The 19,016-nt window shown below is 34.0% G+C and overlaps 1 protein-coding gene across 22 annotated transcripts in view; it reads right to left on the bottom strand.

Annotated features, from left to right (window-relative positions):
* Positions 1-3,931: 3,931 nt before the first annotated feature.
* Positions 3,932-19,016, bottom strand: part of NRXN1 (neurexin 1) — a 1,011,597-nt gene continuing 996,512 nt past the window's right edge. For 19 of the 22 annotated variants that reach the window (XM_025045123.1, XM_025045125.1, XM_015587507.2 and 16 more), the window contains one exon: positions 3,932-7,682. In XM_025045123.1, the coding sequence (XP_024900891.1) occupies positions 7,375-7,682 (308 nt within the window). In that variant the 3' untranslated portion in view covers positions 3,932-7,374. The remainder of the gene's footprint in view (positions 7,683-19,016) is intronic. The other 3 variants (XM_025045130.1, XM_015587509.1, XM_025045141.1) reach the window with 2 other exon arrangements.

Here is a 19,016-nt window from a genome sequence, read left to right as displayed (position 1 = left end):
TGAGTCTAGCTCCAGGAGAGGTTGGCTGGGGATATGCTACAGTGCCCTGCAGGTGGGCCAGAGAACCTGGATGGAGCTTCTGCCTGTATTTACATGCAGGAATAACATAAACAATGGCACTCATTGGTTCCTAGGCTCTGGGCTGTTCCCTCAGCTCTCCAAGAGCTCTCGTGGTTCCCCAACATTATGCAGTCTCTCTTGCTTGTTGTACAATTGTTCAATTGGCTCACAGTTGTTTCTCAGGAGGAATTGCTCTAAATGATCTCTGAAGCAGAATTGCTCAAATGTAGGTGTACAATTGATAGGTTCTTGGAATGAAGTGAGCTCAGTGTCCAACATTCCTGACAGTCATAATTTTTTATAGGTATCTTAAAATAATAATTTGGTTGGAATATTGTGGGCATGTAGAGAAAAGATGATTCTTGTGGGGCTTGAGAAAGCTGGAAAAGTTAATATATTGAGTATGAATTCATAGATAACTGTGACTTCCACTATAGGTGATACAGAGAAGAGTTCATCTGAAATCTAGCTAATAGCTCGAGGTTCTCATTCTGTCAGTTCTGTCACAATTGAAAGCCAAGTGATTAATATAAGAATTGGGTATACTAATTCTCATGTAGAATACAGAAACTCTAATTCTCTGACAACCTGGAAATGCCACTTCCCAAAGATGGAAAGCTCTAAAACCATAAGTTGGAATCATCATGAATGCCCAATAATATCATGGTTTCAAACTGGTGGTTTCCATAATTAGACACACATTCATTTCGTTAGATTATGTGAAAGACATGGAAAAATCTTTTGCTTTTGAAAGAGTAGCAGCATGCAGAGTTATACATTTTCACTGAGTCAGGAGAAGACGATTGAAATAAGATTCCCTAACATTTCTTATAACTTGTGTTGTATTGCTCAACATCTTTTACCATGTTTTCCTTATAGTAAAAGGTGATAAAATCTTCCCGATCTCCATCACATTCATTACCCATAAAAATTGGGAGAGCAAGTGATTTCATATGTAGGAATATTAGAGACACTTTGAATAAAAGCAGGAATACTAGAAAGCTGTTTCTAGCATCTTATATGCTTAACATTTTAAGTATGTTAAGCATACTGCTCAGGGTTCAAGGACCATAGACCACGTATTTATCAAAATGCACAGGTATTACAGTACCAGGGAAATCACAAACACCTGGAAACATTGACATTATAAAGAAAAAATATATAAGTATGAAATATTGATTCCATTGAATATTAGTTTCATGAATTCTTTTTACTTTTTAAAAAACTTGGATATTTTACTATGCTGGGTGGCATTTTAGGTACTGACATATTTGAACTCAGTAACATTTTGAGATAAATGAAGATTGATGAAAAGAAATGCATGAATGATTCAGAAATAAAGTATAATAAATAAACAGTATGTTGTTCAAAATGAGAAGAGATCTATATATCTGATCTAGCACAGATAGTTCTAATCCAATTATGGAATTGAATCAAGTCTTTCATAGTAGTCTCTCTAGAATCAAACAAAATCCCAAGATGAGGGAAAAAAAATTACAAACGATTTTGAATTATTGTATATCAATTGACAAAAGAAAAAAAGTTCTTACTAAAGAGACTCCTAAAATTTTAAAATCTTAGTTATTGTGATAGAATGGAAAGACATGTAAATCTAAAAGAGGTCTTGGGCCATGGGACTAACTCTGCCCTTTAGTAGCTGACTGATTTTGGGCAAATATACCCCTCAGAGCCCCAATTCTGTGTCTATGAAATGGGTGACAAATAATAATTTCCCTCATAACTTTTAATATTTTAAAAATAAATATCAAATATGTTAAAATGAAATCAGTTTCCAATACATTAAGCTGTAATGAGTTCTGAAAATGTGAAGTATTATTGAGAAAATAGCTATACATTTTTTAGAACTGTGTATTTAATATTTTTTGTGAATTAAGTTTTGTAGAGATAATACAATTTTAAATAGGATATGCTATTTAAAGGTATCTTGTGCTTAAGTCGGGTATATTGAAAGGTCCAGAATACAGAATATTTTATACCATAATAGCAATACAAAATAACAGTTTTAAGAATTTTGCCTTAAAAAATTAAGAACCTTTCCTACTTAGTTTTTTGATTGTTCACTTTGTTCGAGTCAAATTCATTCGGTTTAGATTTTATCTTTGTGTGCGTGCGTGTGCGTGTGCGTGTGCGTGTGTGTGTGTGTGTGTGTGTGTGTGTGTGTGTGAATTATCTCATAAGCCTTTTAGGGTATTCTACAGGAACCAGGTGAAAGATAGTGAGAAATACCAACCTAATAGAATCCTTTAGCCCATATTATAATTATTGTTTATTTGCTGATATTTACTTTGGGAAATTTATAGACTATGTACCTCATGTTTCTCGTATGGGCTGCTAGGTTCAAAGAAGGAAGTATTTAATAAATATTAATGTTAGTATTAATTACCATCCACAGTGGTTAAATTGTTAATGTGAAATTGTATAATCACTTGACAACCTATTTCATTCCCCTAAGGAGGGTTAGTTCTGTGCCTAGATGGTTTTTTCTTCTTCATTTTATTCTTAATTTCAGAAAATCTTAATTTTTTACATTTTTCAATACATAAGTCAAATCCAAAAAGTAGAATTTAACTTTTACCCCATGGCAAAAGTTTTATCTGTGCTTGCAACGGTGATTTTTTTAAAGATCATCCTATGAGGTTGCTCTCTGGTCCCAACCTTTCAGCTCAGCTCTCAGATTCCTCATATATTTCTTAGCTGCCATTTGGAAGTTTAGATGGCATATATAAATTTCCATATAAATAATATATTTGGTAGACTAGATATGTTCTAATGAACATGATGTATCTCACATGAAAAATAAATGCTTATACTTTTGCTGAAATCTATCTAAATGCAAAATGAGCATGAAATAAATTTGCACCCACTCCCACAATCTAACAAAAATAAATATTCAGGAAACACAAGCTGTACTGTGTTTTTGAAACTGAAGTATTACATACGACACTACTTATTTTACACAATTTGGATGACCTAGCAAAAAATCACTGAAAATTTTGGGTCAGGTATTTTTTGCTTGATTTCTGTACAGGTTTTGAATCATTTACAGAAGTGAAAATGTTCACTCTCTCCCCAAGAAAATACTCCCCCACATGGATCTGCCAAATGTTATAACTATTGTTAGAGGTTAGTAACCCCTGAAGCCAGTCATTGGGCTCGGGGGATCTATGCTCCACAAGCAAGAATCCTTGGTTTGTTTACTCCTGATAAAATTTATACAGTCAACATCTTTGAAATTTCATACATTTTTTAGCTAAGCTAAATTATATATACTTTAAGATAGACAGTAAGATGTGGGTTGTTCCTGTTAACATTTAAAGTTAATATTAACATTCAAATTGATATTAAAGAAGAAATAACATGTCTAGAATGATGTGGCACAAAATGGATTAAACATTAATGTTTAAACCTTTTACTGTGGAGAAAGAGAAAAAGACCAAACTCGCGCTTTTCTGTCAGGAGATTATTTTCAAAGGCCAGAGTTATAAAAGTTACCAACTAATGAGCTAAAACTTACAGAAAGTAACTGATGGGTCATTTGATTTCCAAAAAGTCACTTTGCATTTGCAGAAAAACAAATATAGTTATATGGAAAATGAACAGCTATATTTCTTTACATACTTTTTTTTTTGTATTTTTACTTTTCAAAGAGCTAAACTTGAGCATTTTTAATCTGTTTTCTCCAATTTATTATTATGAAAAACAATAGTATACAAGTAGCTACTTTTTCCTTTCCATTGTGCTAGGCACATTAGTAGTTATTCTTCACCTTATTACCCTATGAGGTTGGTATTATTACCCTTAATTTACTAATGAGAAAAGGAAGTCAGAGAAATTAGGTAACTCGGAGCTAGTGATAGAGTTAGAATTCAATCATAAATTTACTTAACTTGAATTACATTGCTCTTTATAGATTTATGAAATCATTATCCTTATGTTGTTTTCAACTAGTTCTATGAGTTTGTAATTTCACGTATAGCAAGATGAATAGATGTAAACAAACATACATTTTCAGTGGCTATATCTTTAAGTGTACGAATATAGAAGTGCTTAATGAATATTAAAATGGAGGAAAAACAGAGTTGGTATTCTCCCCCTGCTTGTCTAATGGCTAGTTTTCCTTTCAAGTGCAGTCTTCTGTGTCATTAACCCCAAATGGTGCCACATATACTTTTTAAAATCAATAAATCCACAGTTATATTAAGAAATATTTTATTAACAAAACAGTAAATTCCACTTGCTTAGCATTTCCAATAATGGATAAATTGGCCTTGCAACAGAAAAACAAAACAAAACAAAATAAAACCCTTAGATACCCAGTCACACAGAGCACTAGAAGGGGAGGGTCATGTGGCCTTTCTTTGATGTCTTAGGGATTGACCACCTCACACATTATTGTAATATGTTTGTTTTTGTTTTTTTAAAGGCAACACATTACATGGATAAAAAAGAAGCAGACTCGATCAAAAAAGTTACAATCTAGAGATGTAATCAAATTTATGCCAGGTAGTGTGAAATCCTCTATTAACTGCAAACTATGCGTGGAACCCTGATACTTTTGGTATGAAGATACTTGGGATTTTATGTTTCTCTCTTTTCTTTCTCCATTTCAAAGAAAGAAGAAAAAAAAATTGCTAGATTTTGTGTAGGCCAATAACATTAGAAATATTTTTTACTGACAATATTATATAGCATTGCATGAAATTTTAAAATTTATGTTGGAAAGAAATATTGAAATCAATCCCAAACAACAACACACTTCATAGATATACTGCTTAAAAATACCATTATTTATTTTCTGTCATATTTTAGAATCTTTCCAGATGGAAACTAGTTCAAATTCAGTAGATCAAATGGAAAAGCAACTGTTTCTTTTTAAAACCTCAAGATGTAAATTAGTGGTTTTGTATTTACCTCCTTATTTCACTGGCTTTCCCTGAGTAAGACTGAATGAGGGGGAAAAAAAAGACATAATTTTTTTTTAACCTAGCAAATTAAAAAAAAATCTTAACTACAAATAATGGATATAAAATTTTAGTTTTATACTTTTACTTTCTGGGTCATGAAAAGCCTTTAAGACTTTTCATATACAACAATTACTTGGCAACCATAGATAGTGGTGATTTGCTATAAATTGTACATGATTCTAAGGTGTTGTATGTCTGAAATCCAGGCCACTTGTTGGCTTTTTTCATCAACTAAAGTATTACAAAAGATGTTCTACATTTTCTTTCTTTCTTTTTTTTTTTTTTTTGCCTTTGCTGATTAAAGCTAATTGTAAAGGTATTCTCTTCTATGAAATCTAATATCATTTTAGGAGATGTTAAAGTAATGCGACCAATTTTCACTGAGGCACCATCTTCTAATCTAATAATGCATTTCCTTGCATTACCTTCTCATACTGATAATTTATTGCTATAAACATCATTGAAACAATATGCAAAAACAAGTGTATGATTTATACTTTCCTACTACTTAATGTGTTAAACTGAAACTATGTTTAATGATATATATCTAAAACCAGAAAAGTTAAAATAGTCAATAATCAACAGATAGAGAATGATTTTTTAAAAGGAGAGTAATACAGAGTCAAAAATTACTGAAAATACTTTCTTAGTTGAGAAAGTGTTTACTTTCCAAAATGTTTATCATGCACATCAGGTTCCAAGAAAAAATATATATTTTATTGGAAATGAAATTTTCAATTGCAGCAGCCAGGGTTAAGGTATAGATCAACCAATTTTGCTTTTCTAACCTCCCCACATAACGATTCATATTCATGCAGTGAGATACCATTGATATTCTATTTGATAAGAAAAGGTTCCATTTCATTAGAGACTAAAATCCTCTCAGTTTCTTGGGAGCATGATCTCAATGAAGCAAATCACCCTATTTGTCATCAATACCTTGGCACAACTATCCTCTTTCCTCCTTCTCAATTCGTCAGTAAATATTTGCTATTATACGTATGTTTGGGTCTTCCATCATATCTGATGGATTCCTCTGGATTCATGTGTGTATGTGTGTGTGGATGTTTGTGTGTATTTGTGATTGTGAATAATGAATGTATGTGGGAAATGTGAGTATTTGGGGGAGAAAAAAGGTTATAAGATACATATGTATATATTTTACTTTCTAATTCACATCTTTCATACAAATACTAAAAATTAATTGCAACAGAATGAAGGCTGTACATGTAAGAAAAAAAAGTAGCTGAATCTTTTTATATACATTCATACATATCTTTCTTAGAATAAACACTACATCATAATTTTATTTAAAAAAGTAATTGTGGCAATTTATAATGGTGGCAAAAAAAAGAGAAAAACCCTGAAATAATTGTTTAATTGTTGCTCTGATGTCATAAAACTCCCTATACTTAGCAACACTTATAACATTGAATTTACCAAAAATGGCTGAAGAGCAGATATATTTTGTATTTTCTATACAACAGGCTATAAAACGTCACTTACCACAGTCCAGAAAGCACACAGAGATGGATTTTATATAAACATATGTAATAACATATTAAGCGTGCATGAAAATTTCCCAGTGATTGCATCTATGCCCTCTTATTTTTTGTTTTGAAATTTTAGTGTGAAAATGTGCCTTATATTTCACATTGTTGAAAATAAGGCCTCCATAACTTTTTTTTTTTTTTTTTAACCTCACAACCAGAAAGGGGCTTTTTGAATGTGTTCCTACACAAGTCTTCAAAAAAGCCAGCACTTTGTTTCAAATGCAAGTTCCAACCACTGCTCCAGTAGCGCCAGGTGGCAAACTCTTAAAGGTTTGCAGGTCGAGTCACTCAACATGACATAGTCTTCTCTGGCAATGGGACTAACTGACTTCTCAGGAAAGCGCTAGCACTTTGGCTAAATCCAGGATCATAGGTAGCTTCTTTTTTTTGTGTGTTGTGTTTTGTGTTGTTTTTGTGTTGTGCCTTGATGTTGTAATACTCCTTTGCTTTATGAATGCGTGCAGTCATCACTGTCTTTTAGAAATGTTCCAGCAACATAAAGACAGGCAGAGTAAATGAAAACACTGTGGATGTTAGGGAATTTATTGGCCCCTGTTTTTTTGTTTTTTGTTTTTTTTTTTTCTTTTTTTTCTTTTTTGGAGAAACAAGAGCATGAGATACTTGTTTTTATTTTTTAAAAACAGTCTTTCCTTCCTGATTGCATTCCCTGTCTTCTTTTGTATGTGCTTCGTAAAAAGGAAAGTAAATAAGTTTATATTATGTCTCAGATAAAATGAAGACTATTTCTATACAAGGGTCTTTTTAAGATCTTGGGATCAGACGTAATACTCTTTATCCTTGTTTTTCTTATTTTTGTTGGCGCTTTTCGCACTGCTGGGTTGTTTTTCCTTTACAACGGCCCCATTGGACTGTGCTGAGTTACTGATGTAGTTTCGACTCTCGTCCACATGGTATGAGCCTTCATCCCGGTTTCTGTACTTGTACATGGCATAGAGGAGGATGAGGATGCACAGGGCAGCAGCAGCTACAATCCCCACCACCATGCCCGTGGTGCTGCTGGACTCCCGAATCACTTCTGCTGAGCCTGGGTATGGCTCTCTCCCGCCTGCTCGGGTTGGGTTGGCTGTAGGAAAGAGAATGAGAATAGAAACACAAAGTGATTACTGAGTTCACTGAATGCTTGAGACCTATATTATCATTTACCATCTATTTCTGTGCCTAATGGAATAGCACCTACTGCTTCAGGAAATGTATAGTGCTGTTAAATGTGGCCATCTCTGTGCATCATGGTCCCTAAAAACTAGGGACTGTGAATTCAAGCACTTGGGGAAGAGGTTGTCACGTTTTCTTTCTCAGAGATCAATTTTGTTAATAAGATCTTGTTAGTGCAGGCCCAAACAAAGGGCCATGTTGATGTGTTAGGTGAAAAACCATAAATCCAACATTGAAAATAAAATCGTAAGGACCCTACCTTATAATATTAGAAGATATCACTTTAAGATATTGATACAGAGTATTTAGGGATAACTCTAGACTCTGAATCAGGATAGCTAAATTTGGGATTATTTAAGCAATCAGATTGCCTCATGCATAATGAATACAGTATTGAACAATAATATAACACAGTCATTTCGAATGGTCTAATTGCCTGCTCGTAAAAGTGTGATTTTAGTCACATCTTTACAAACTAAAACAGAACTAATTCCTTTTCTGTTGGAGGTTTATTTGTTTACAAAAATATACATGTATATTATTCATCCATTGGTAGTGATCGAGTGATCACCAAGACTAAATTTGGGAGAATAAAATAAGAAAATATTTTTATGTTTTATAGATGATCTAGATTGGTTTTGAGTCAAAGTTCAGTACCTAGTGGATGATAACAAATAAAGGACTGGCTAGCTCACTTTTATTCAACTGTAAAACCCTCATTCAGTCTTACCAAAGTATAAAGAGTATAAAAGCTCTTCCTTGGGAATAAGGAATGGATTATAGGGTGCATCAATTTCTTCATGGCCTTATTAGGCACTGAAATTGACCATAGATAGGGAGAAAACATCCTGGTGTTTAACTTATAGATTAGCGGAGGCGAAGGGGTGACTCTTTTCCTCTACATAATACACTTAAAATTTTTTTGAAAGAATTTTAAAAAAATAGGAAATATGGAGAGAGAAGATTCTATCCCATCTCTGACCGTAGGTCATTTTTCTGTATGGATTATGTTTTCTGTTCTCTGAACCTCCTCCCTCATCTTACAAAAAAAAGATGACTTTTCAGATGTAATGGACTAAAAATGTTATAATTTTCAAAACATATTCTCTGTAAATTATGCATAATGAATTTAAATAATTTGCAGATTGCATATATGATATATATGTATATGTATATATGTGGCGTGAGTTATGTGTATACACACATCAAAATTTGAACAATTTGAGAAGACTAAAACTGTGCTTTTATTTCATTTCTATTAATTATTTTTAAGTATTTCTACAAAAGTTCCTATTAGTTATTGGGAATTGTTTCCCAACCATAGCTCTCTATACTTCTTTGTAATTACATTTTCAAACATCACCAAGACTTCTTCTGCCTACACTCTCCTTCCCTTCCCCAAATAAGGCCTTACAAATATCACCACAAAGTAATAGCTTTCAGTCTCAAAGCAGCAATATGCTGTTATCTGGAGTTATAAAATGCAGCAGGTAAAACCTTTTTATGCTGAATATGTCACTCCTTTTACAAAAGCCCATGTAATGTTGCTGAATACAAAGCCTTGGAGTTGCTTCTATGGCCAAGGTAGAAGGAGACAAAGACTATAATCCGCGTTTGATTACAGGAAATTAATTTCCTCTCAAGAAGAATAGAACCTACTGCAGGAACTCTGTCACTACTCCCCTACCTGACAAACCAAAGGTGGCACTTTCTCTTTCAAATACAGTCATCTTTGCTAAAGTCTTCCAATTAGCTCAGCTGCTAACTTTCACTAAATGACAGCTTTCTACTTGATCGTTTTGAGGAGTATTCTTTTACCATCATGTCACAAGAGCTGAAAGGGATTTTATATAAATGTTAGCTAAATGTTCCTCCCCACACCTGATGGAATGCTTTCATTTTAAACACATTTTTATAATTATCTAACTTTGTCAGAAGAGAATGGAAAGAATGAAGATAAAATCCTGTTCATACAGTTCATGACAGTAAGACTTGAGAATTTTAATAGAATGTAGGGTTTAATTGTTCTATACTACAAACATATATGTACATTCTTTCTCAGATACTGGTATCATAAATACAGTATCTTTTCCAAGAATTTAATCTTATTTTTATTTTGCTTAAATATTTCTGATATGTTTTCATAGCACACTCACAACATTTTAATGTTAAAACTAGCATAAGAATACAAAGACCAAAGCAAAGCCTCAGAGGCTTCAATTTTGCCACATAAGCATGTGAGAAACACCACCTATTTAAGGAAAATACTTGTCTTATTTTGCAACTCCAGCCAAAACGCTGCTTAAGTCACATACAGACCTTAAAGTAACTCTGTAACCCAATGTAAATAAAGATTCTAAATATCATGTTTTTTTAATAATCAAAAAAAAAAAAAAAAAAAACCCAAGACCCAATGAAGAAACATTTTATCCTTTTGCTCCCTGATTCACATTAAAATTAATAACTACCATAGACATTCTTATAGGTCTGTTTGGAATATGTAATTTCTTCTATATCTAAATGATTATTTAAAAATTTTTTTCTTTTTATGCTTCTGAAGGCCAAGTGATTTTTTTTTAACTTTGGTGCTAATGCAGATGTATTTATACACTAAAGTGTTAATAGGACATCTCTCCCAGGTGTGCAATAAAAGGCTGGAGAAATTTAAATATATTCATGAATTATAAATGTGGCTTCACTTACTGTCATTAATAGTTTGTTTTGATGATCACTGAAAAATCTCTAAGGAAATTTCATATTAATTTGAATGTAGATACTAATGGAAGTGGCTAAAAAATCTAATTGCTTATATAATTTGGTTAAAATCTTATATATAAAAGAAATAGTTAACTCTTAACCATTTATGACATTGGGAAAAAAAGGAATTTAATCATAGAAATTCATAAGCAATTCATATAATTAATGGATTTAAGAATTTTGCATTCCCTTTACACTCCATGATAAACTAAATCAGATATTTTAAATAATTAAAACAGTATCCGTTTTTTCTCAGAGTGCTAAAAAATGAATAAATGAACTACAATTTACTGTCACTCTGTTACCCTTTCTTTGACCCAGCATGTGATGAGAACAACTTAAAAAGCAAACAAGTAAAAGTTAATAAAGGAGGGGAGCTAAAAGAACAAAATACATACAAATTAGCATAAGTCTTCAAATGCAAAAGTTAATTGTATTGTAGGTAAAATTAAGCTAATGTAGCCAATTCATTATATTGGGCCCAGAGGCACAAGGAGCCCAGGTCAATGGCAAACTTCAGTAAGACTGATGATGGGAACCAAAAGAGCCAGGGCATGTAAGGGTTACTCGGTGCGACCAGACATAGGTGAATATTTACCTTTGGTGGTGGCACATGTATTTTGATTTGAGGTTAGGGCACAAGCTAAAAAGAGTAGATGAAATATCCTAGGTGTTTATTTCCATTTATATATCTTCTATTTCAGTAATTCAATGTATGTAGTAAAAAATCATTGTGAATTACACATAATTTATATGAACACTATAATACATTATTTTACTTATCAAAGTTTCACCATGTTATCCTATCTCCATTTTACTGAAGGATGAGTGATATCACAACCCCTCAGGGTCAAGTGGAATGAAGTGTAACTGCAGGTCTATTACACGTGGGAAAAACACACCTTAATGGCAATATGAAGGCTTTTGATTTTTGCTGGCATTTTTGCCTAAATGATTCAGAAGCTATGATTCTACTGGCAAGGACAAAACTGTTACAAGGGTTTTAACCTCTTTCATAAAAGCCACTTTTCAGCCAAATGGCCATGGCAATATTTCTGAGACACGAGTATGGGTAGTGTTATCTTAAAGGATAGATGAAAATTGATTTTTAATTCTCTCTCTTCCTCTCCCTCTCTCAAATCTGTGGCAACATCTGATGGTCTCTATTCTTGCACATGGTCTGCTTTGGCCCAAATTTATCAAGAATCCTGTATGCTAGCTCTATAAATGTTCTTGTTTTTTATTGTCTAATTAATATTGTGATTACTTAGGTAGGCATGGTGTTAGGGTAGTTATTAAGTTATTTCCACATTATACCTTAAAACCAATTTATTTATATCAGATAATAACCCATTGTGGAAAATGCATAGTAAGTGCAAAAGATATATCTCAGTGCCTTGTCATATAAAAAGAATAATAAATGCATTTGTTGCTTTGCATAAAAAGTAAAATATTTAAAATTTTAACTTATTCTTAAATTTACTGAGATAGTTATTTTAAACTACCAAGACAGGAAAAGAAATTGTTCTGATGTATATTCTTTATTTTGACAGTCCTTGGTACTGTATCTGTGAAAGAGCATCCTATCTTCAAATAGGAACTAATTTAGGTCCAGCTAAGAAACACCATGGGATAAACATGTTTAAGAGACACATTAGGCTATATGTATATTACGGATAACTGTTTTTGACAGGCCTCCTTTCTTACCAGCTCCTCTGGTCCTCTGTCATCAACCCTATGTTTCTCTCTATTATTCTTCCTACTTCATCCCCCTCTCTACCTCTTCTGTGCAACCCTCTCCCAGCTCATGACTTATCCTTGAAGGTGGCTCTCAGAGAGCATAGTGAGTGTGTCCCTGCTCACTCTCAGATTAATGGAGGTCAGGCCAGTGGGGTCAGGATCTTTGCCTGTCGGGGTAGGTGCATTACTCAGCAAGGTGGCAAAGAGTGATAAAACTTATTGCCAAGTTCTTAACTTCAAAGCATAATAAAAAATAGCCCCTGCTGGCAAAAATGTCTAAACACAAGTGTTTAACCAGAGCACAGTCTTTGTGTCCTACATTGGAGTGCTTTACTTTAAAATTAACTTTCTAAATTTGTTTACAGAATAAAATTATATGCTTTATCAAATGAAATATCTTATTATCAATAAAAAAAAGCTTTTATTATACAGATGGGGATCTGAGGAGCACATTAAGCCATTAAGTTTTGCACTGGAGCCTATATTTATCTGTTTGCCACTGTTTGATTGTACCTAGTCATAACCTTAGTATAGGCAAGTAGAGAGTATAAAGCCCATATTTACTTAGCAAGATGATTCATAACTCAAGTTCTAAATTACTATATATTTTGAAAGGTAAATTTTTGAACATTAATGAATTTTTCCAAAGAGGTTTCACTTTGCAATGGAAAGTGTTTGGCATCCTTTGGTTATTCTTTGAGGCTAGAAACATAGCAATCAAATATTATTAAAAAATAAAAGTGCTCTTGATTTATTCTTTTGCAATACTGTGTGAGAAATGATGCTTAAAGTCCTAATTCCTGTAACATATAAAGAAGGTTTGGTAGATGATGGTGAGACCTTATATTTTCACTGACGAGTTCACCAAGGCAATAACCATGCCATCAGATGTTCTTTTTATCATTCAAATTGTCATTTTTATGAAACTATTTTGTATACTTGGATGAGCTGTTCTTTCACTGTAATCTTATTATATTTATGTTGTTTCCAAAGTTAGCTTTGTAGGGCGAGACTCTGGTTTCCAGGGAATTTTTATTGCTGGTTTTATTTCTTCAATATAGATCGTTAGTCTACAGGCACATCAACCATGACTCTGTCACATCAAGGATGAAGCTAGGGTTTCACTATGTACTGATGACTGTGAAAACCCAGCTTTTAAGCTTTAAGAAAAAAAATTGTAAGAGATTTCTAATCTTAAGTAATAATGAAGGATAAAACATACCAATATAAAAAATGGAACATGAGCTATATATTTCAGATCAGGAGGGGTATATAAAGGATCATAATGGGATGGATATATATATCATTCTGCTACCTGGATATCCTGTCTTACAATCATCTTTTAAAAAAACTATTGGCAAGATCCATTTATTGATTTTTTTCTCACTAGTCTTTGAACAGTCTTTCAGGTTTTATCATAGATTAAATTAAAAGTTAACAATTTTAAATTTCTTTCTCCACCCCACCTAGGAAAAAGAGCTGTGTAAAATGATCTCATTAGGCCAGAGTTCTGTACTGTGTTTTAATAGATGTGGAAGTTATTATATTTCTAGGCTAGCCTTGAAAATGATTTCAGATTTATGGGGAAAGATTTGACTTTTCCAGTACCCAGTTTTATTAATATTGTGAAAAGAAAATTGGAATTCTAGCCTCCTGGGGTGTTTGTGAATTAAGATTAGCACAGTCTTCCACCCATCTCCAAAAATAAAATAAAATTTATTATTTTTTTTCTATTTTAGTGCTTCAGTACAACATGGGTCAGAAGAAAGTAGGATGCAACCACCCGCAAGAATACGTTTAAATGCTACAGCTGCAAGAAAGCAGGTAAGCAATGATGCATTTGGTATTAACTAATTTCAGCTCACAGTGTGGTTTACATAGAAGTGACAAATTCTGACTGTTTCAAATCCCTCCCTTCCCACCAACTCCACCCATGCCCTGCACATTCCAAAGTTTGTTTCTGCAGGTCAGACAAAAGGCTTGAGAGAGGACATGTCCGATACATATTAGCCCTTCCAATGAACTGGAGTTTCAGAAAGAACTTGGAAATCAATAAGCCTTCCTCACCCACATGGCTGCTGGGTCTAACATTTCCCTCTACTACTTTCAAAGCTGCCAAGGCACATGTTTGAAAGAAAGTGCAGGGACCACCACTGTGGGATTGAGAGGATCATTATCTTCATCGGAAATCTAGGTTTTGCATGGGAAGGGATGCTAGCAAAACCTCATCACGTGCCTGGAGGACAGAAAGCACCGACTAGGGCGGGCAACTGCCTCAAATGGCACCACATGAAACAGAAAAGACAAAGGACAATCACGCCCTGGGTGACTTGGGGCACACTAAAACTAATAGACGAACACACACATCTCCCTCATTGCTGGGGGAAGCCATAACATCATGGCATTTACAGAATCCTGTTCTTCAATTACCCTGTACTTTGTAAACTGTGTGTCCACAGCTTAGTCATCTGCAGACTTCATAAACTTTTTACATGTTTACATAAGGTTTGATTAGAACCCTTGAAAGTGTTATGGTGTTTACTAAAGTGTCTATGTGACTACTATTCTCATGGTCCCTTACAGTACACCCGCAGCTGCCTATTCAAATTTGTCTTCCATTTTTCTCAAAGGAAATTGGAATTATAATTTTATCGCTCTCCCCTAGTCCACTCCCCGCCTCCCCACCCCCCATATACCGATAAAAGTTCTACCTTCATGCCTGGCTCATATGACCATTTTCCTCCTGCCTAGCTGACTACTACTTAGTAAGACTTAGCTTAGGTTTCCCTGTCTTTTATGAAGTTTTCTCCAAGAATATTCACTCTTTCTATTAATAAATATATAGCGAGTGATAGTTCCAGGAACTGTACTAGATCCTGGAGGTGAAGTAGATAACCAAACACACTTGACATCTACCCTCATGGACCTTTAAATATGATGAGGAAAAGTCATACAACAAAGAATCTCACAGTTAAACTGAAGGCAATAGCTGGAATGCATATGATGAAGGAAAAGGTAGATACCATGCAGGAGTAGAACAGAAGCTTCTGTTTAGACTGCAGAGTCAGGAAAACCTTTCTGAGTCTGCGACATTTATGCCGAGACATGGAAAATGAGTGTAGAGTAGTCAAGTGAAAAGTGAGCAGAATCGTCTTCTAATGAGAAGGAATAATATGTGGAATGACCTCAAGAAAGGAAAGAGCTTGCTTTTCAGAAAATAAACAAAAGTCAGAGTGGCTACAGCATAGTGAGTTTTGTGGGAAAGAGAAAAATTTTGCAGGTAGACATGAAACTTAACATACAAATTACAGACCATGAAATAAAGTCATACATGATGAGATCAGCATATTTGACTCCGTAAATAATAACAACTTTATGTAAGAGAATTATCACCAACAAAGTGCAAATGCCAAGGAGAAAGAGGGGAAATATTTGTAGTACATATGACAGAGCAAAAGTTAATATCTCTAAGATACACAGAGTATGTATCAGTTGACATGAAAAAGACAACCCACTAGATGAATGGACAAAAATACACATGGGAAGTAGAGAACAGAAGATCCAAACTGGAGATTAAATGTAGGACAAGATGCTCAATTTCACTAGAATAAAAGTCAAAATAAAATAAGAATTTTTTAAAACAAATTTGAAGGAATAAAGAAGAACGAAATGACAGTATTGTAAAATGGTGGTAATACTGCAAGGTGTTTGTTACGATGTTTGTGAGAAAAGAAAAAGGATAACAAAAGATTGGTAACAAGGTTATGGTTGAATAAATTATGACACACCCATAGTCTAGAATTTTTACAGAGTTAAAAACAGAAGTTAGAATTAAATCTGTCGACCTGAAATATGTCCATAATATATTAGGAAAAGAGAAAAGGAAGTTCAATTCATATAGCATGCTTTCATTTTTATAAAGCGAGAGAGAAAAACAACCTGTATTTATAGATGTTTATAGGAACCTGGTGAAAGATGTATGAAAGAGTCATGCCAGGTTCTTACTATTGGTTAATGTATGGCGATAAGAAAAAAGGAAAACGTAAAATTAAGTAGAAAAAAATTAAACATTTTCAATTACTATTTATTGAGCAACAATTTGCCAGGTACCATATAAGATGTTAAGGATACCAAGGTGCCCAAGACAGTTATAGGTTCTACTTTCTTAAAACTTACAGCATATTGGAAATAAAATAGAAAAGATAAGAAAAAAAAAGACAATTTTAAGTTTAAAAATTTCAGTAACACAGGAAGGCATAAAAATTGGGTACTAAGAGAAATAATAATGAGAGGGGAGATTTTAGAAAGAATCATCAGTAAAAGGCTCTCTGATTAGAAGGTATTTGGGATGAGACTTAAAGAAGAGAAGGTCTCAGGCTTTCTAGAGTGGAATTGAGAGGATCATTATCTTCAACAGAAATCTAGGTTTTGCATGGGAAAGGATGCTAGAGACACACAAAACTCATGATGTGCCTGGAGGACAGAAAGCACCAACTAGGACAGGCTACTACCTGGAAAGCTACAGAGGATTTCTCAAGAAGGAAGATATGAGATAGGATGGCTTAAAGATGGCGAGAACAGAATCAAGAAGACATGTTTTATTTCTGCTGGGTTATTTCTTCTGGACTAGATTGCTAGTCTTCCAGTCTCCCATGACTCTACTTCTCTTTCTACCATTTCCCTCACCCTCCAACATCTAATGAAGATTGAACAGACTAGCTGTATGTTATTTTGACTGATTAGAGGAAGGAGTTTTCTAAATTTATAAATTTTCGGGAGTAGGTTGGAAGTAGGCAATCATTAAGAGTGTGAGAAACTTTTGATTTCAAAGTTTAGAGTAAAGGTAATAGTGAGCAAAACACTGGCAATACCATTGCATACTTCCTTATAAAATATTTTTACCTCAGCACTTCCCTAACTCCCACCCCTAAAATATCGTCAGAAAATTAATTAAATATAACATTTATTTAATTAAACCAGAAATCACTTCTGTGCAAATTGGTATCGACATGCATCAATGCAAGTATCATAGCCGTATTTATCTTCCCTTTGCCTCTAAGCAATATGTGCTTAATTTCCAATGAGAAAGACCTTAAGTTATTTAAAGTCAACCAAATTAGCAGTCTTTGGTTTGATTCATTTGGGTGCCTTATTTACATCAGCATCATCTGACCCACAGTACTACAAATAGTTGAGAGCTAACTTGGAACTCTTCTCACATTCAGCAGAGTAGCTGCAGAAGTTTCTAGGGTACTTTTAATTCCCGTTGCTATTAGACAAAGTTGAAAAGGGCCTCATCAGTCAGGTCGAAAGCTTGGGAGAGTCTGTATGTGTTTTTCATCAAAATGTATTACCATTTCAGAAAATGCAAGAAGAGCTATATTTTGAAATGTAGATGACACTCTCCGTTACTCATTTCTATTCAACTAAGCTCTTCCATAGTAAAATAACTTCTTTTACTGGCAACTCATTGACTAAAATACCCCAAAATACATACACTCAGAAATCACTTTTCTTAAGATGCATTTCACATTTTTACATATAGTAAGTTTCACGATCAATCTTTACACAGAACAAGAGGATTAATTCCAGGGAATCCTCAATTCTGGACTAGGAATTATAGCTAGAGTAAAAAGGAGAGGGAAGGAGGGCAGGAGGGAGTGTGTACGCATGCACGTGTGCATGTAAATACTGCAGCGACACTCCTTCCAATCCTCTGACTGAAGTAGTTACAGTCACCGTTTTTCTCTTTCATAATTTATAGGTAAAGTCAGATTTTTGAAGAGCTCCAGGGAAGATTTCATAATACCTTGGGTTTACTTTACTTAAATATGTCGAATTATCAAAACCCTCTTTCTTAACTAGTACATGGATTTACCCTTAGCAGATATATTTTCACATGATTTGTCAACTGATGTTCAACATGGCTATTATTACTTCACTGCAAGGCTTAAATTACTTTTCTTAATTTATTTGGTTAACAACTGTTACTTTTACTGAATTATTATGCGGTGAGCCTACCACATAATAATTCAGTAAAAGTAACAGTTGTTAACCAAATAAATTACACAAATAGATAAGTTATACCTCATAATAACTCTGTGACATAGATGTTACCACTACTTTACAGGAAAGGAAACTGCGTCTCAAAGAGGTTCTATTATTTAGGCTTCATAGGTGCCACCGCCAAAATTCGAACTCAGGTATGTCTATTACAGCATTATATATTCAATGTGACTGCGTTTATGACTGCAGAATAATTCGGTAGTATTCTCAATATTATCCTTTCCCATAGAACTGAACAGTTTAGGCCTCTTGTATAAGCTGCTGTCCAGTTCTCCTTCTTCCAGACACATTTCACTGCATCTCCTGCCATGCATCTGTTCTTTCCAGTAAAAGGATTTTGCATTCCCACCGATTCAGGAAAGCACTACACAGTGGTGAAAAGCATATTGGACATTCGGTTCTAGTCCAGGCACTGCATCTAACTTGGCATTCCAGGGAATCTAACTTGGTGAATGACCCTTGGCAGTTCATTGTCCTCTGCTAACATTTTTTCAATCAAAAACATAATGGCGATACATTCTTTGCCTCCCAGGGTCACTGTGAGGATCCGGTCAGGTAGGACGATAAATGTGCAAGTGCTCTAAGGGGGATTAAGTGTGATGCAAAAAGATGGTCCAGTTTTTTCCCTGTCTTCCACACAAAAGGTATTTGAATTAGCATCTGTCCCAAAAGTAGATAATTT

Source organism: Pteropus alecto, unplaced genomic scaffold (genome assembly GCF_000325575.1).
Source record: "Pteropus alecto unplaced genomic scaffold, ASM32557v1 scaffold131, whole genome shotgun sequence".
Lineage (NCBI taxonomy): Eukaryota > Metazoa > Chordata > Mammalia > Chiroptera > Pteropodidae > Pteropus > Pteropus alecto.
The sequence above is the reverse complement of the archived record's forward strand: the minus strand, read 5'-3'. Positions and strand labels throughout refer to the sequence as shown.